Genomic DNA, 20,888 nt, shown 5'->3' on the forward strand with positions numbered 1-20,888 from the left:
CTTTTAAAAAATGAATTCCTTATCTGTAATAGAGACTATTTTGAGTTAATCTAAAATGTACATTAATTTAAAATATGTTTGTAAACAACTACCATAATAGATAAAGATAAAATTATCAAAAAAAAAAAGAAAAGAAAAAGAAAATATGGTTTTAAGCTAACTGTACAAAAAGCGACTGAGCTTGAAGCACTATGATTACTGGGCTCAAAAGTTTAACAAGTGTGAAAATATTCCATAGATCTGATTGGCTGGCTGGAACCCCTGGGGAGGCACAGTTAGCCCCCCTCTCCAGATACTTACAGCGAATTAAGAGATGAAAGCCCTGCAAACGCATCAGGTGCAATGTGGGATATCTTGTTGTTGCTTATATCACTGAAAAAAACAAATTTGAAACAATATTACTAGAAGTCGTTAATGGAATCTGGGGTAATATTCAGGCGTAGGGGTTACATGGAAAAGATTACTCAGGCCAAGGTATGTGTTTGTTGTGGTTCCAGTGCCAGTATAATCTGGCATGGTGCTTGATTTAAACTCAAATATTTGGTCTATCTGAGACCTCAACCACAGGAAATCCAGCTTATAGATGAATATTCTCCAGTAAAACACCTTTACTAACTGACTTACCTAATTCAAAGTGACATTCAGTTCTCTACTGCAATAAAAGATTTATAGGCCCCCAAAAATTAGTTCTCTATAGTAAAACATGTTTTCTTCAGAAAAACCAGATGGTACTTCTCCGAACTTGTCACGGAAAACTTTATAATAAATATTTTCTTTGGAGTAGTACATAAATTTCATTCATGACTAGATTTTTCAAGATCCTCCACATTTAAACAAACCTTAGTTAAACAAAAAGAAAAAAACCCAGAACTTCGTAATCATTAATATATACAGGCCTTATATGAGAAGCTAATTATGAAATAGGCTTTGCCTGGGCTCCAGCATCAAGTGGATTCTACTGTAGTGTTAAAAATCTCCCATCTTGAAGCCCACTTGATAGCAGTAATGAAATATGTGTAACAGCGACCACATGATTTGACAAACGACTGCTGATTGATATTTAATGAAGCAAATGCATTAATAACACAGTAATATGAGTTCATCTCTCATAAACACTGGCCACCATTTATATGGGAATTCACACTCTTTCAAAAATCAATGTCTAACTTTGTACATCTTAAAAACCAAATATCGCACTTCGCAGTGGTTAAAATAAAATAACTTAATGAAAATATTTCTTCTTTCTGTTCAAATTAGAAATACTGGAATTAAAATCTTCATACTAAATTTAAGGAATTGGACAGGAACAAAAAACCATTTGTTGATTTTTAGACTTTTCAGAAAATGCATAAAATCACACACATATATAGCCTGGAATATTCTATTGGAAATTATGTATCATTAGCTTACAAACTTTAAATGTATTTGAATTCACATTTCAAGGATATAAATTTTTCGAATATTCCCCCTTCATACAACACAGAAATAGATTTTAGACTTCTTAGACCTAAAAGTACATTCTATCAATAATGTTTTGATAACATATCCTTTGTCTTGGTATATAGAAATTTCTTTTTCAATTTTTTTTCTATTTCTAAATGATGTGGATTATGACTGTAGAAAAAATTCTATGGGCATATATTTGTAGAGAAAATAGGTCTCGTCACTACCATGCACTAGTCTAACTTACTTTAAGCCTAGTCTCTGCGCGACCAGCTCACACTAGTCTAATTTCCTTTAAGCCTATAAGCCTCAGAGTGACTAGCTCACACTAGTATAATTTCCTTTAAGCCTAAGTCTCAGAGTGACTAGCTCACACTAGTATAATTTCCTTTAGGCTAAGTCTCAGAGTGACCAGCTCACACTAGTCTAATTTCCTTTAAGCCTATAAGTATCAGAGTGACCAGCTCACACTAGTATAATTTCCTTTAAGCCTATAAGTATCAGAGTGACCAGCTCACACTAGTATAATTTCCTTTAAGCCTATAAGTCTCAGAGTGACCAGCTCACATTAGTCTAATTTCCTTTAAGCCTATAAGTATCAGAGTGACCAGCTCACACTAGTATAATTTCCTTTAAGCCTATAAGTCTCAGAGTGACCAGCTCACACTAGTCTAATTTCCTTGAAGCCTAGTCTCAGAGTGACCAGCTCACACTAGTATAATTTCCTTTAAGCCTAAGCCTCTGAGTGACCAGCTCACACTAGTATAATTTCCTTTAAGCCTATAAGTCTCAGAGTGACCAGCTCACACTAGTCTAATTTCCTTGAAGCCTAGTCTCAGAGTGACCAGCTCACACTAGTATAATTTCCTTTAAGCCTAAGCCTCTGAGTGACCAGCTCACACTAGTATAATTTCCTTTAAGCCTATAAGTCTCAGAGTGACCAGCTCACACTACTCTAATTTCCTTGAAGCCTAGTCTCTGAGTGACCAGCTCAGACTAGTATAATTTCCTTTAAGCCTATAAGTCTCAGAGGGGGTGAAAGGTTGCTTGTTGGAGCCCCTATTATATATAATTTTGAAATGTTATGATTTTGCCTGCCAACCAGTGCTATATAAGACAGACTGGTTTACACAGCCTCCTCAGAGTAAATGACAGCTTGTGTAAACCTGACTCTCTCAGTGTGTACCTGTATTGTATACAGGACTAGGGTGACCCAGGCAGACCTATTAACCCCTGACAAAACCTGTCAACTATATGTACACAAATCAATACACCCCCTCTACATATCAATGATCTGATCCCCACAGCACTAAAATCTTCCGGACACATGAAGGTCTCCTCTCTGTCCCATTGGCCATCATCTAACCACACTTCAGTATCCTCTCTCCTGGCACATCATTTGTCCCCTCACCACATCAAAAGGTTCCCTCCCCACACCATACTATCTCCCTCCCCACAACATACTATCTCCCTCCCCACACCATACCGTCTCCCTCCCCACACCATACCATCTCCCTCCCCACAACATACTATCTCCCTCCCCACACCATACCGTCTCCCTCCCCACACCATACCGTCTCCCTCCCCACACCATACCGTCTCCCTCCCCACACCATACCGTCTCCCTCCCCCACACCATACAATCTCCCTCCCCACACCATACTATCTCCCTCCCCACACCATACCGTCTCCCTCCCCACAACATACCATCTCCCTCCCCACACCATACCGTCTCCCTCCCCACACCATACCGTCTCCCTCCCCACACCATACTGTCTCCCTCCCCACACCATACTATCTCCCTCCCCACACCATACCATCTCCCTCCCCACACCATACCGTCTCCCTCCCCACACCATACCGTTTCCCTTCTCACACCATACCGTTTCCCTTCCCACACCATACTGGTCCCGCCCCCACACACATGAACAGCGCCCGCCCCACACCAGACCATCGCCCGCCCCACACCAGAATGAGCGCCCGCCCCACACCAGACGAGCGCGCGCCCCACACCAGACGAGCGCCCCCCACACCATACCAGCGCCCGACCCACACCAGACCAGCTCCCGCCCCACACCAGACTAGCGCCCGCCCAACACCAGACGAGCGCCCGCCCCACACCATACTATCTCCCTCCCCACACCATACTATCTCCCTGAATCTCCACACCATACCGTCTCCCTCCCCACACCATACTGTCTCCCGCCCCCACACAGACCAGCGCCCGCCCCACAGCAGACGAGCGCCCGCCCCACACCAGACGACGCCCGCCCCACACCAGACCAGCGCCCGCCCCCACACCAGACGAGCCCCCCCCACACCAGACCACGCCCGTCCCCACAGCAGACGAGCGCCCTCCCCACACCAGACCAGCGCCCTCCCCACAGCAACAGCGCCCTGCCCCACACAGACGAGCGCCCGCCCACACAAGACCAGCGCCCGCCCCACAACCAGACGACCGCCGCCCCCACACCAGACCAGCGCCCCCCACACCAGACCAGCGCCCGCCCCACACCAGACCAGCGCCCGCCCACACCAGACCAGCGCCCGCCCCACACCAGACGAGCGCCCGCCCCACACCAGACGGACGCCGCCCCACACGAGACCAGCGCCCGCCCCACAGCAGACCAGCGCCCGCCCCACACCAGACCAGCGCCCGCCCACACCACGACGAGCCCCCCCACACGAGACCAGCGCCGCCCCACACCAGACCAGCGCCCGCCCCACACGAGACCAGCGCCCGCCCCACACCAGACCAGCGCCCGCCCCACACAGACGAGCGCCCGCCCACACCAGACGAGCGCCGGCCCACACCAGACCAGTCCCCGCCCCCACAACAGACAAGCGCCCGCCCCACACCAGACTACCCCCCCCACACCATACCATCTCCCTCCCCACACCATACTATCTCCCTCCCCACACCATACTATCTCCCTCCCCACACCATACCATCTCCCTCCCACACCATACTATCTCCCTCCCCACTCCATACTATCTCCCTCCCCACACCATACTATCTCCCTCCCCACACCATACGTCTCCCTCCCCACACCATACCATCTCCCTCCCCACACCATACCATCTCCCTCCCCACACCATACTATCTCCCTCCCCACACCATACCATCTCCCTCCCCACACCATACTATCTCCCTCCCTACACCAGATTAACTTACATCCTTCGTAGGCGTGAAAGGTCAGCGAAAGCTCTCGATGGTATCCGCGCGATGGAATTTCCTTCCAAACGTCTGAAAATGATTTTTTGACATTGATAGAAGCATTCAGAAAACAAGGATTTAAGATGTTTATCTTTGTTTAATAAACAAGTGGATATATCGACTTGCAATGACCTTTATACTTTTAATAGCTAATATGACCTTCAAGTATGACTTTATGTGACCTTGATATTTCTTTGCCATATGTCTAACAATAAAAAATGCAATTGCTGTTAAATGGAATTTAGCTTGAAATTATACCTTTCTCCAAATGACCTTATCTCTGTATGACCTTGACTCTTTGTCTGCCCTAAACTTAATATATAATCATCACATATCCCAAAATGACAAAGAGTGATTGTGTTTTCCTAACAATCTGTTAGACAGAAAAACAACCCATCTTCTTTGACCACTTATTCCTGCAGCAGCCATTAGTGGCAGCAAGATTGGGTGTTCTGTACCACAGAAATTACACACTTGGTTTTGAAGAGCAGTATTTATAGGTATAAAACACGACACACTGGACAGGAACCAGTGGATGGCCTCCGATACAGCCATGTTTGGTTGTCTAGGAAACCTTATGGTGTGGGTACGCCATGCGGACGAGACAGTTCCTGCATTGCCAACAGATACCTACCATTTTGTAGGCAAAATTTAACATCAGAATAAAAACGGATATTTTCAAAGCAGTAGAATTCTGCTACAGTAAAAACATTATCATGACCTTGAATTAAGATTAAACATTGTTGTCACCTTGTTCAAACTTTCTTATGAGATACATTGGATGATCAAATGTTAAAGAATTATCATTAAATATTTTTAAAGTTTAAACGTTGCTATGAAGTTGATATGATGTTTAAACATTTTTATGACCTTGATTTAACCATAATGAAGACCCTGACTTACATCTCCACAACATCCTCTGGGAAGTTTTTCGGCACAGCGGTAAGTCTGAGATCACGACAGTCGACAACACCCTCGGTACAGCGACAACGTGACGGGCACATGGCTTCTTCCAAACACTGGTTCACAACTTGGTGCTGTAAGTCTGTATTAGGACAAACAGTATAGTTATCTATATTAATGGAGGTGTGTATTTATTGTTCTTTTGCAGAAGTTTCAAATAAAAGAATACAAACCAGATTCAATATATAATTTTTGTCTGTATCCATTTTACATTGTTATGAAACAGATCGGTCTCACGAATATCTCATTTTGTGAAATGATGCTTCACAGCTGTAAAGGTTTAAGTCAATGCTCTCTAAAGTCTCTTACTCTCTGTCTCTATAACAGAAGACTCTTACTATCTATAACAGAAGACCCTTACTCTCTATAACAAAAGACTCTTACTCTCTATAACAGAAGACTCTTACTCTCAGTCTCTATAACAGAAGACTCTTACTCTCAGTCTCTATAACAGAAGACTCTTACTCTCTATATCAGAACTCTTACCCTCTATAACAGAAGACTTACTCTCAGTCTCTATAACAGAAGACTCTTACTCTCAGTCTCTATAACAGAAGACTCTTACTCTCTATAACAGAAGACTCTTACTCTCTATAACAGAAGACTCTTACTCTCTATAACAGGAGACCCTTACTCTCAGTCTCTATAACAGACTACTCTTACTCTCTATAACAGAAGACTTACTCTCAGTCTCTATAACAGAAGACTTACTCTGTCTTTATAACAGAAGACTCTTACTCTCTACAACAGAAGACCCTTACTCTCAGTTCTTTAGCAGAAAGCCTTATACAAAGAGACCCTGGCCATGCCCAAAAGAGATCCCTTACACCTTTATAGAGGAATGATTTTAATCTGGTGACAAAACACCCATACAAACCTTCTCTATCAAATTCTCTCTATACTAGATCTTGAGCTCGATGCTTTGTAGATTTGACTGAGTAAGAAACTCTGTTCCCAGACCGAGCTCTTACGTCTCGTAACCAGAGCGAGCCACCTCAGTTCAATAACAATGAAACTTATCGTCATCAAACGCACAAACCAAACAAAGACTACTTCTTGAAGGCTTATGTTTAGTAGAAACCTACTTAGTCTTAGAAACTCACCCATACAGAGACCTATTTTACAGACGGTACTTCTAGACGGAATCCTCATCCTTACAAATATTGTAGCTCTAAACAAAGGCCCTCATTATAACAAAACTTCTCTGTCTTTATAACAGAAATTTACCTCACACGAACCTTTCTCAATATCTCATAACAGAAGACTCTTACTCTCTACAACAGAAGACCCTTACTCTCAGTCTCTATAACAGAAGACTCTTACTCTCTATATCAGAACTCTTACTCTCAGTCCCTATAACAGAAGACCCTTACACTCAGTCTCTATAACAGAAGACTCTTATTCTCTATAACAGAAGACTCTTACTCTCTATAACAGAAGACTCTTACTCTCTATAACAGAAGACTCTTACTCTCTATAACAGAAGACTCTTACTCTCTATAACAGAATACTCTTACTCTCTATAACAGAAGACCCTTACTCTCAGTCTCTATAACAGAAGACTCTTACTCTCAGTCTCTATAACAGAAGACTCTTACTCTCTATAACAGAAGACTCTTACTCTCTATAACAGAAGACTCTTACTCTCTATAACAGGAGACCCTTACTCTCAGTCTCTATAACAGACTACTCTTACTCTCTATAACAGAAGACTTACTCTCAGTCTCTATAACAGAAGACTTACTCTGTCTTTATAACAGAAGACTCTTACTCTCTACAACAGAGGACCCTTACTCTCAGTCTCTATAACAGAAGACTCTTACTCTCTACAACAGAAGACCCTTACTCTCAGTCTCTATAACAGAAGACTCTTACTCTCTATATCAGAACTCTTACTCTCAGTCCCTATAACAGAAGACCCTTACACTCAGTCTCTATAACAGAAGACTCTTATTCTCTATAACAGAAGACTCTTACTCTCTATAACAGAAGACTCTTACTCTCTATAACAGAAGACCCTTACTCTCAGTCTCTATAACAGAAGACTCTTACTCTCTATAGCAGAAGACTATGTCAATCTGTAATTTTACAACACTTCAAATGTCAAGGATTAGAATTGAAATACTTGTAATGATCCCTCAACAACCATCAATCTCTGGTGTGCATTTCCTGTCTGTCTGTGGATACAACTTAATTAAGTCTGTAACTAATACAATTACAATCAATTTTCTGCCAATTCAAATCAAGTGTTAAAATAGCTCATGTAGGTTTAAAGTTAACAACGATTTTCCGCTGAGTTTCTTTAGCAGAAAGCCGATACAAAGAGAACCCTGGCCAGATGCTCCAGCAGATCCCATTAAACCTATTAGTGGGAATGAGTAATCTGGTGCACAAAAAAACATACAAACCATTGCATTTAAATTCCATCTCATCTAGATCTTTGAGCTCGATGCTTTGTAGATTTGACGGAGTTGAACACTCTGTTCCCCGGCCGAGTCTCCGTACGTTCCGTAACCAGCGAGCGAGCCACCTCAGATTGCAATCACAATTGAAATTATTGTTCATCAAACGCCTACAAAACAAAACATAGAGATGTGATTGGAAGGCTGATGTTTGGAGATTGAAACATTTAGCGTTACCCTAATGAGACTATTTTACAGACGGTCTAGACGGAATCATCCTTACACAAGTTTGTAAGCTTAACACAAGGCCAAATAAAACATGTAAAACACTTTCTCAAATGTTCATCTACCAGAAGCAGAAAATTCTCAAGCATCGTTAATTTTCATTTTAGATTCAATCAAATATCAAAGTCATAAGCACTGAATGTTTTTAAATATCCCCCGTGTCAGATGTGAACACAATAAAGTCTGCAGCACCATGTCAAGTTGAATACCGTCAAACACATTAAAGCAAGACATGTGTGAAACATAATGAAAATACATGCAGCTATAATCTGTCAAAATATTCACAGTTCCAAAAGACAAGAAGTCTGTTTTGCTAGATGTCTAGTATCATCATGGAACTTGATGTTAATTCTTAGAAGAAAAAGTACAGAAATATTACAGAACTCTTTACCAACTAATTTAACATCAATCTGCTTTGATTAACAAATGCATTTATTTGATTTCTATTAGTTGTCAGTTATAATAGACTTTCTTTGAGTTGAGAATTTTTTCCCATTGGTTGAAACATTATTTAACTACAACCACACGCTTTCCCAATCTGGTGTCTTTGAAGTAAGAGCTGATATTTTTCTGATTATAATTTTTCTTATTTTGAAAATAGAAAACATAAATCCTTCAGATGTTTACTAAATTATAACACAGATCTGTGAAAATATCATGAACTTTGAATGTATCTCAAGTATCCTCCATCAGGAAACATCTAATTTTTTTTTTTTTTTAAACCCAATGTTCTGTACTGTGAATTATTGTCCATCTGATTTCTGTCACATTAATTAGACTGGAGTCAATCCCACAAAGGCTAGATTTCTAGTACGTTATTCAGAAAAAAATATTCACCAAAACTTAATGAAATTATCATAAATAATTGTGAGAGCAGCATCCATTTGCTCCTGTCTGCCCCTCCTGGTCCTACCTCTGAGTTAGAGGATTAATTTGAGATAACGATGCGAGTGTGTATGAACACACGGTTTCCCTAACATCCAGCAACATTATGCGTGATCAGAAAACATTTCCATGTGACTCGGGACACAAGTATAATTAATTTACTACCACCCTATCGTCAAAAATATTAGTTAATGTTTTTCATTCCATTAAAATCATACATAAGGGGAGGAAAATGGCTGTGTTATCTTTGAACCTAAGTCTGTTGTAGAGAAAACATTGACATGGGCGCCAGACTCTCCATTTCCACAGTGCCTAATTACATAGCATGGGTAGTTAGTTTAAAAAGACAGGATCCTGAATATCATCTAATACATTTCAGTATTTAAAGTGCATTTAAACTTGGTTGAGGTAACGGAAATATTGTTATCTTCATTTTAACATAATGAAATTTTCAAATTTGTATAAAGCAAACTTTGAAAAAACAAATAACAAAGAAATAAACAAAAAAAATTAAAAGGTTTGTAATATCTATTAAGGTATTGATTAATATGTATATAATGATGGCCATTTTCATCTAGCATTAAGCCCATGCAAATCCATTTATATTGCAGTCCAATAAAAATTGATAACTGCTAATTACAAATTGTATTGTCTTTGTGCATGGGGCCGCGGTAGCCGTGTGGTTAAGGTGTACCGACACTTTAACACTAGCCCTCCACCACTGGGTTGCGAGTTCGAAACCTACGTGGGGCAGTTGCCAGGTACTGACCGTAGGCCGGTGGTTTTTCTCCGGGTACTCCGGCTTTCCTCTACCTCCAAAACCTAGCACGTCCTTAAATGACCCTTGCTGTTAATAGGACGTTAAACAAAAACAAACCAAAAACCAAAGTATTGTCTTGTGATAGGCTCACACCTTACTTTGAGTTGCAGCTGATATGCTGACCCCTGAGCATATTCAAAGGAGAAGTATGGTACTGTGGTAAATTTTCCATCGTAAGCTGGTTATCGTTTGTCCTCCAGATCATTAGAGTCTTATTTACAGTAGGAGTAACACCAGGCTTCATTCAGAAAGATATTTACTCCTAAAGTTGCTCTTTCAATCATTAAATCACAATTCTAATCTCATAAAGGAAGCTTTAATTTTTCTTCTGAACCTTATAATGACATAAAGTTGTGAAATATTCATTTCTGATGGAGAAACTATTCCCAGTTAGTGATGTAACAGCTTTGATCCCGTGAAGTGAATTCCCTCTACCAAGTCTTAATAAAATACAACTTTAAACTGCCTGACTCATACCCCTATGTTATCTCCTCGAAGCCTGTCACACCCACACTCATGCTTTATAGTTATGTGTATGTATTGTTATCATTTTCATATTCAATACTATAATAAAACCGTTAATATATTAACACTGGTTTACATACAAATTGTTACAAGTATATGTATTCATAGGGAAATTTAATTAGTGAGGAAGGACATCCTAGGAGTGACACAATAAAATCCTGACCCCATCCTGGTATCTTTATCCTCACCTCCAACCCCATCCTGGTATCTTAATCCTCACCTCCACCCCCATCCTGGTATCTTTATCCTCACCTCCACCCCCATCATGGTATCTTTATCCTCACCTCCACCCCATCCTGGTATCTTTATCCTCACCTCCACCCCATCCTGGTATCTTTATCCTCACCTCCACCCCCATCCTGGTATCTTTATCATCACCTCCACCCCCATCCCGGTATCTTTATCCTCACCTCCACCCCCATCCCGGTATCTTTATCCTCACCTCCACCCCCATCCCGGTATCTTTATCCTCACCTCCACCCCCATCCCGGTATCTTTATCATCACCTCCACCCCCATCCCGGTATCTTTATCCTCACCTCCACCCCATCCTGGTATCTTTATCCTCACCTCCACCCCCATCCCGGTATCTTTATCCTCACCTCCACCCCCATCCCGGTATCTTTATCATCACCTCCACCCCCATCCCGGTATCTTTATCCTCACCTCCACCCTCATCCTGGTATCTTTATCCTCACCTCCACCCCATCCTGGTATCTTTATCCTCACCTCCACCCCCATCCTGGTATCTTTATCCTCACCTCCACCCCATCCTGGTATCTTTATCCTCACCTCCACCCTCATCCTGGTATCTTTATCCTCACCTCCACCCCATCCTGGTATCTTTATCCTCACCTCCACCCCATCCTGGTATCTTTATCCTCACCTCCACCCCATCCTGGTATCTTTATCCTCACCTCCACCCCATCCTGGTATCTTTATCCTCACCTCCACCCCATCCTGGTATCTTTATCCTCACCTCCACCCCCATCCTGGTATCTTTATCCTCACCTCCACCCCATCCTGGTATCTTTATCCTCACCTCCACCATCCTGGTATCTTTATCCTCACCTCCACCCCATCCTGGTATCTTTATCCTCACCTCCACCCCATCCTGGTATCTTTATCATCACCTCCACCCCATCCTGGTATCTTTATCCTCACCTCCACCCCATCCTGGTATCTTTATCCTCACCTCCACCCCATCCTGGTATCTTTATCCTCACCTCCACCCCATCCTGGTATCTTTATCCTCACCTCCACCCCATCCTGGTATCTTTATCCTCACCTCCACCCCATCCTGGTATCTTTATCCTCACCTCCACCCCATCCTGGTATCTTTATCCTCACCTCCACCCCATCCTGGTATCTTTATCCTCACCTCCACCCCATCCTGGTATCTTTATCATCACCTCCACCCCATCCTGGTATCTTTATCCTCACCTCCACCCCATCCTGGTATCTTTATCCTCACCTCCACCCCATCCTGGTATCTTTATCCTCACCTCCACCCCATCCTGGTATCTTTATCCTCACCTCCACCCCCGTCCTGGTATCTTTATCCTCACCTCACCCCCATCCTGGTATCTTTATCCTCACCTCCACCCCCATCCTGGTATCTTTATCCTCACCTCCACCCCATCCTGGTATCTTTATCCTCACCTCCACCCCATCCTGGTATCTTTATCATCACCTCCACCCCATCCTGGTATCTTTATCCTCACCTCCACCCCATCCTGGTATCTTTATCCTCACCTCCACCCCATCCTGGTATCTTTATCCTCACCTCCACCCCATCCTGGTATCTTTATCCTCACCTCCACCCCATCCTGGTATCTTTATCCTCACCTCCACCCCATCCTGGTATCTTTATCCTCACCTCCATCCCATCATGGTATCTTTATCCTCACCTCGACCCCCAATCCTGGTATCTTTATCCTCACCTCGACCCCCATCCTGGTATCTTTATCCTCACCTCCGACCCCATCCTGGTATCTTTATCCCTTATCCTTATAATTACTCCATCACCACCCTGGCATCCTAATGCCAACTTCCATCCTCAGCCTAGATCCCCATTCAATTCGCTTCCCCAAACCCCACCCCTATCACCACCCCATTCTTATCCCCTATCTCCATTACTAACCCCATCCCCATCCCTACCCCAAATACCCCACCTGTATTCCCCATCCCCCCCTACCCAGAGAAATGTATGGATTTAATAGGTCAACATTCCTGATGGACCTCAGGCAGTCTCCCATACACATTATTACAGACAACCCTACCTCCCATTATACCACATCCCCCCATCCATCTCCCTTTACACCACTAAACTTAGCCCCCCCCCCCCCCCCTATACACCAATACCACCTAGCCTCCCTCCCATTACACCATTACCCCTTAGCCCCTTTCCCATTACACCAATACCCCCTAGTCCCCCTCCCATTACACTACTACCCCTAGCCCCCCACCCATTACACCACTACCCCTAGCCCCCCACCCATTACACTACTACCCCTAGCCCCCCACCCATTACACCACTACCCCTAGCCCCCCTCCCATTACACCACTACCCCTAGCCCCCCACCCATTACACCACTACCCCTAGCCCCCCCACCCATTACACTACTACCCCTAGCCCCCCTCCCATTACACCATTACCCCTAGCCCCCCACCCATTACACCACTACCCCTAGTCCCCCACCCATAACACAACTACCCCTAGTCCCCCACCCATAACACAACTACCCCTAGCCCCCCTCCCATTACACCATTACCACCTAGCCCCCCACCCATTACACCACTACCCCTAGCCCCCCTCCCATTACACCATTACCCCCTAGCCCCCCACCCATTACACCACTACCACCTAGCCCCCCACCCATTACACTACTACCCCTAGCCCCCCACCCATTACACCACTACCCCTAGCCCCCCTCCCATTACACCACTACCCCTAGCCCCCCACCCATTACACCACTACCCCTAGCCCCCCTCCCATTACACCACTACCCCTAGCCCCCCACCCATTACACCACTACCCCTAGCCCCCCACCCATTACACCACTACCCCTAGCCCCCCTCCCATTACACCACTACCCCTAGCCCCCCCTCCCATTACACCACTACCCCTAGCCCCCCTCCCATTACACCACTACCCCTAGCCCCCCACCCATTACACCACTACCCCTAGCCAGGCTCTCCCATTACACCACTACCCCTAGCCCCCCTCCCATTACACCACTACCCCTAGCCCCCCACCCATTACACTACTACCCCTAGCCCCCCTCCCATTACACCATTACCACCTAGCCCCCCACCCATTACACCACTACCCCTAGCCCCCCACCCATTACACCACTACCCCTAGCCCCCCTCCCATTACACCACTACCCCTAGCCCCCCACCCATTACACCACTACCCCTAGCCCCCCTCCCATTACACCATTACCTCCCAGCCCCCCACCCATTACACCACTACCCCTAGCCCCCCTCCCATTACACCACTACCCCTATCCCCCACCCATTACACCACTACCCCTAGCCCCCCACCCATTACACCACTACCCCTAGCCAGGCTCTCCTCTTACACCACTACCTCTCCCAGCCCCCCTCCCATGACATCACTACCTCCCAGCCCCCCTCCCATGACATCACTACCTCCCAGCCCCCTTTTCTTGTTTCCTTCTATCACATGCTTGTTTAAGATTTCAGCAGAAGTAATTTTAGAAACGAAAAGTAACTTTATATGATAATAACTTCCGCTATTCTCCACAGGTACTGATGCTGCTGGTGTATGTCATCAGTGATGTAATAAAATCACCGTAAAAAGTGATGCTGATGCACTTTATGACATCAAAGCGCAGATATAGTTATCAAATCATGTATCAAACTCTGGGGAATCCCTTTAATTTCCACACAAATGACAACAGGAAGTTAAAACTTTTGGAATCATATCAGTAAAACCGAGGGTTATCAATCATGCAATGTTATTCAATATAACAAGGGCTTTACATTAACTTTGAAAGCTATGCTTGTGTTCTTTATAAATATTGACCTTTATCTAAACAAAATATTCCAGGAAGATCAAATGATTTCTCATCCAAAAATTAAACACCCATAAGCTCTTCTTTTACTACACCTGTTAAAGCTGTGATTTAGATCTGCTCCTTTGCCCATAGAAGGCTTGTATCCACCTCACCATTATCTCCCTCCTGTATCCCCCACACCATATCTCCCTCCTGTATCCATCTCAACACCATTCTCCCTCCTGTATCCCCCACACCATATCTCCCTCCTGTATACCCCACACCATATCTCCCTCCTGTATCCCCCACACCATATCTTCCTCCTGTATCCCCCAAACCATATCTCCCTCCTGTATCCCAACTCAACATATCTCCCTCCTGTATCCCAACTCAACATATCTCCCTCCTGTATCCCCCACACCATATCTCCCTCCTGTATCCCACCTCACCATATCTCCCTCCTGTATCCCCCAAACCATATCTCCCTCCTGTATCCCCCCACACCATATCTCCCTCCTGTATCCATCTCAACACCATTCTCCCTCCTGTATCCCCAAACCATATCTCCCTCCTGTATCCACCTCGACACCATTCTCCCTCCTGTATCCACCTCACCATATCTCCCTGTTGTATCCACCTCACCATATCTCCCTCCTGTATCCACCATGACACCATTCTCCCCCCTGTATCCTACCTCACCATATCTCCCCTTTCATAGCCAATATCTTGTATGTTCCCTATGGTATCATCCCCTACCCCATATTTTCCTTCCTGTATCCCACTACACCATGATTTGGATTCTTCATCCCTATGCCTCCCCCCTATTCTGTGATTCTTCCTTCTGTCACACGCCACGCCCCTCCCTCTAAACCCCTCAGATTCTTCTCTGACCTCTTACTGGTGTTAACCCCCTCCCCCACTCAGATTCGTCCCTGACCTGTTACTGGTGTTCATCCCCCCTCTCCACCCTCAGATATTCTCTGACCTGTCACTGGTGTACCCCCCCCCCCCCCCCCCCCCCCCCCCCCCCCCCCCAACACACACACACACACACACACACACACACACACATATACAGTTGTAGTAATTCCTATCTGATGTCTATGTTGATATTTTGACTGCTAAGGATTCCATATCAAGTGTGTATAATGAGAGGAACCATCTGGCCATAGACTAGACAAGGATTTATACCGCTCTTAAGTCTGTCCTTCTTCAATCCACCTTTCAACCCCTCTTCAGACTCTCGATTGTCTAGTGATATTAAACTAAACTGTTGGACTAACATTTTTCTCTCTCAAAATAACATGTTTAAAGAAGAGTGTCCCAGTGCTATCTTGTATCTCCAATGACGAAGAGTTCTGATTTGTTCTGCATTGTTTTTAAAACTCATTTATGATAGCAAAAAGTTATCACAAAATCCACTTTTCTTCAGAATATATCTGGCACATATCTTTGAACTCTTGACCTCTATATTACATATGAACTTTCATATCCTCTGTACTACTGACCATATCTGTCATTTTAATACATTTTTGCAACATGACTAACAATGAAAAAACATTTTCAAAAATGTTCTAAGTTCCCTAAAAAATATCTGCAACGTACCAACAAGTCTCTTTGTATGAACAAGCAAATAGCGTCTGAACACCTGCATACAGTACACAAATACTTTAATATTCGGATTTTAATTCCCTACTGATGATAAATCCGTTATCTAGAACTCTGACAACACGAAGACCTACTTCACACAAGTAAAAATTTCATATATGAAATTTACTCTTTCACCTCCAATACACAGGAGAGTTTTTCTCTGGCCCAAGTGACTTAAAGCTAACATGATTTGATTGAATATAAAAATTGTATAAGGAATAACATTTAACTATTTTGAAGTTTTTTATCACAATGCAATAACATGTGTGATGTTCCATTGTTATTAAGTTATCTAGTGAGGGAGACAACAGGTATTGATCACCCGACAAAAAACGCTAACCTTAGTCTATATTTAGATGTAGTACCATCATGATCATGTAATTTTTAGCCAACGTTGAGACAAAAAATCTAATAAAAACTATTCCTTTTGACACACTGACACAATTTGTTCAGAATGTTATCTCTATACAGCTTTCTTATAAGATGTATTACATCAGCACTGATTTTTGGTTTAACAAAATAATATCCATAAAATAAGTCTTTTCTTTAATATGTTGCTATAAAACCCAACTTCTGTATTCATTTCTATTAATAGCATCACAACATCAAAATAAGAAAATATCAGTAAAAGCATTATCTTTCGATTGTCAGAAGAATTCCTACATCATAGCTGAATAGGGTGTGAACTAGATTAACTTGTTAACATCCGGTTGATCAAATCACACTCAGCATGGTTGGAGGTGCTGGGAAGGAATTGGGGACCCTAGGATACCTAACATAACACTGATTAATGGTAGGTAAAGCTCAGTCAGTAATAGGTAAAGCTCAGTCAGTTATAGGTAAATCTCAGTAATACATAAAACTTGGTCAGTGATTGGTAAAGCTCGGACAGTAATGCTAGAACTCAGTCAGGAATAGGTAAAGCCCAGTCAGGAATCGGTAAAGCTCAGTCAGTAATAGGTAATTGGTTTGTTTGTTTTTGTTTAACGTCCTATTAACAGCAAGGGTCATATAAGGACGTGCCAGGTTTTGGAGGTGGAGGAAAGCCGGAGTACCCGGAGAAAAACCACCGGCCTACAGTCAGTACCTGGCAACTGCCCCACGTAGGTTTCGAACTCGCAACCCAGAGGTGGAGGGCTAGTGTTAAAGTGTCGGGACACCTTAACCACTCAGCCACCGCGGCCCCGCAGTAATAGGTAAACCTCGGTCAGTAATAGGTAAAGCTCAGTCAATAATAGATAAAGCTCAGTCAGGAATAGGTAAACCCCAGTCAGGAATAGGTAAAGCTCGGTCAGTAATAGGTAAAGCTCAGTCAGTTATAGGTAAAGCTCAGTCAGTAATAGGTAAAGCTTGGTCAGTAATGCTAGTACTCAGTCAGTAATAGGTAAAGCTCAGTCAGGAATTGGTAATTTAGCTCGGTCAGTAATAGGTAAAGCTCGGTCAGTAATAGGTAAAGCTCAGTCAGTAATAGGTAAAGCTCAGTCAGTAATAGATAAAGCTCGGTCAGTAATAGGTAAAGCTCGGTCAGGAATTGGTAAAGCTCGGTCAGTAATAGATAAAGCTCGGTCAGTAATAGGTAAAGCTCGGTCAGTAATAGATAAAGCTCGGTCAGTAATAGGTTAAACTCAGTCAGTAATAGGTAATTTAGCTTGGTCAGTAATAGGTAAAGCTCGGTCAGTAAAATCAAACTATATGATCATTTAATAACACAGAAATATGATGTTTTAATTCCTTAACTGCTATCTGTTAAGTATAATACACTTAACCTTAAAGGGCATGGCGTTCCTGTAGGTTACATGTAGCTGTTCCATTTTGTTAACCTGATTTCTCAGTACTGGGATATGGGGGCCTAACAGGGCTTGGAGGGGATGGTGTATAACAGCACAGGTGAGCGTTGAGATTACATCTAAAGAAACAGATGCAGGGGAAGTCTGCAGTGGTGGTGTGCAGATATACACTTCACAGAGATAGATCTCAGCATGACAACCGGCCTCCGCCTATAAACACTGCTTATGATATATTCCATACATCTGTCCCAACTCCTCCACCAGGCAAAGACTGAATTCTGATGACAATTCTGCCTCTCTGACAGATGTTTGGTTCTGCTGTGTACGTGTCCTGATGTTCTACACATGTATGTTTACTAAAACCTTCAATCTTAATTAAAATAGTACTTATATATAGTGTCTCATATAATATCACTACACAAAATAATTCTTCACCAACATCAGAAAATCTTAACCAAGATTCTTTCACAAGGTTTAGTGAAGGTCAATAGAATCTTCCTACATAATTCTCTCTGAAGGTCAAGTAGAAACCCCCTTTAAGGTTACCAATAACAATGTGGCCCTATAGGTCTATGGATTCCACCACCAAGGTCAGCTGCACACCAGCTACGTGAGTGTAGCCCCTCAAGGTCAGCTGGACACCAGCTACATGAGTGCCCCCCCCCCCCCCCCCTTCCAGGTCAGGTTAAACAGCCGGTACGTTTCAGTACTTACAGTGTTCTCAGTTTCCTCATGTTCTCAAAGATGTCGTTTGGCATCGTGGTCAAATTGTTGTTATTTAGGGTCCTGAAAATAACATTAAAATAACATAAAAGACATTCAGAAACAAACAAAATGTCAAAGGATATCAAAAGCCTCTGTCTGAAACAATGGTGAAAATTATCTGAGGGTGTGACATTGACCTCTGACCTATTGATCCTATGGATACAAACCGTTGAGATCACAACCTATTAGATTTTAATTTGTCAGCAATAGCAGTTGGTGAAACAAATTAACTTGATTTTCTAAAACATTCATTTATGACAAGGAACATGCAATGAACAGTCATCGCTAATGAAGGACAGAAAAGAGGAAAGACAATGCAGTAATCTCTAATGAAGGACAGAAAAGAGGAAAGACAATGAAGTTATCTCTAATGAAGGACAGAAAAGAGGAAAGACAATATAGTCATCTCTAATGAAGGACAGAAAAGAGGAAAGACAATGTAGTCATCTCTAATGAAGGAAAGACAATGTAGTTATCTCTAATGAAGGACAGAAAAGAGGAAAGACAATGTAGTTATCTCTAATGAAGGACAGAAAAGAGGAAAGACAATATACAGTCATCTCTAATGAAGGAAAGACAATGTAGTCATCTCTAATGAAGGAAAGACAATGTAGTTATCTCTAATGAAGGACAGAAAAGAGGAAAGACAATGTAGTCACCTCTAATGAAGGACAGAAAAGAGGAAAGACAATGTAGTTATCTCTAATGAAGGACAGAAAAGAGGAAAGACAATATACAGTCATCTCTAATGAAGGAAAGACAATGTAGTTATCTCTAATGAAGGACAGAAAAGAGGAAAGACAATATACAGTTATCTCTAATGAAGGACAGAAAAGAGGAAAGACAATATACAGTTATCTCTAATGAAGGACAGAAAAGAGGAAAGACAATGTAGTCACCTCTAATGAAGGACAGAAAAGAGGAAAGACAATGTAGTCATCTCTAATGAAGGACAAAAAAGAGGAAAGACAATGTAGTCATCTCTAATGAAGGACAGAAAAGAGGAAAGACAATGTAGTCATCTCTAATGAAGGACAGAAAAGAGGAAAGACAATGTAGTCATCTCTAATGAAGGACAAAAAAGAGGAAAGACAATGTAGTCATCTCTAATGAAGGACAGAAAAGAGGAAAGACAATGTAGTTATCTCTAATGAAGGACAGAAAAGAGGAAAGACAATGTAGTCATCTCTAATGAAGGACAGAAAAGAGGAAAGACAATATACAGTTATCTCTAATGAAGGACAGAAAAGAGGAAAGACAATGTAGTCATCTCTAATGAAGGACAGAAAAGAGGAAACACAATGTAGTCATCTCTAATGAAGGAAAGAAAAGAGGAAAGACAATATACAGTCATCTCTAATGAAGGACAGAAAAGAGGATAGTGTGGAGGAAAAAGGCAATGGGAAGATATCTTTAATCTTTAATGAGGACATTAATGAAGATAGGGAGAAAGGAGGGCAGGTCGGGAGAAAAGACAACGCAAAATCATCGCTTACAGAGGAAATACAGCATTTATATAGCCATCTTAAATGAAAGACAAGAATGAAGAAGGGAAAAATAAGGCATATGAGAAGGGAAAAATACACAGTTATAGCTAATGAAGGAAAGGGGGAGGAAAGACAAGGAACAGCCATCTATAATGAAGAACAATCAAAAATTGTAGAAAAGCCAAATCAGAATTGAGCTAGACAAAACAAGACTATAATGAAGAAAGTATTGACCTAGATGCCAGAAAATACATAACTGAGGCCCTTTTGGCACTTAATGATGCTAGCTATGATGAAAATGTCTGTTTCATTTGTGCTGGTTTCCAATGACAAACGAATAAATGTCGTTTTTACTCCTGTCATTTCATCCCATCTGGGGTTTGTCCGAGGAAGTAATGTTAGCTTCAAACTCAACATCTTCAGGCTTTTACTTGTTTTCTTTTCCATACATGTTCTTGAAATATTTATAATTTTTTCTAAAAAAACTAGCTTAAATCCCTCTGATAATGCAGAAAGTTTGAAAATATATTTGAATAATTTTCCATCATAAATACATGTCGCTTTAAACTGAAATGTTGTGTATAGTGTATGCTGTCAGGTTTTTGGTGTGGGGTGACGAGGTCTTGGCGAAGGTG

General features: G+C 42.6%; 1 protein-coding gene across 3 annotated transcripts in view; it reads right to left on the reverse strand.

Moving 5' to 3' along the window:
• The window catches only part of LOC117339083 (protein slit-like), a 123,773-nt gene that overhangs the window by 25,270 nt on the left and 77,615 nt on the right, over nucleotides 1-20,888 (reverse strand). For all 3 annotated transcript variants that reach the window (XR_004535058.1, XM_033900463.1, XM_033900462.1), the window contains exons 7-11: nucleotides 18,716-18,787; nucleotides 8,032-8,195; nucleotides 5,564-5,705; nucleotides 4,619-4,690; nucleotides 301-372 (exon numbers count right to left, since the gene is read on the reverse strand). Coding sequence is in view for 2 of the 3 variants with exons in the window: in XM_033900463.1 (XP_033756354.1) it covers nucleotides 301-372; nucleotides 4,619-4,690; nucleotides 5,564-5,705; nucleotides 8,032-8,195; nucleotides 18,716-18,787 (522 nt within the window). In the remaining variant the exon portion in view is untranslated. The remainder of the gene's footprint in view (nucleotides 1-300; nucleotides 373-4,618; nucleotides 4,691-5,563; nucleotides 5,706-8,031; nucleotides 8,196-18,715; nucleotides 18,788-20,888) is intronic.

This window comes from Pecten maximus, chromosome 12 (assembly GCF_902652985.1).
Source record: "Pecten maximus chromosome 12, xPecMax1.1, whole genome shotgun sequence".
Taxonomy (NCBI): domain Eukaryota; kingdom Metazoa; phylum Mollusca; class Bivalvia; order Pectinida; family Pectinidae; genus Pecten; species Pecten maximus.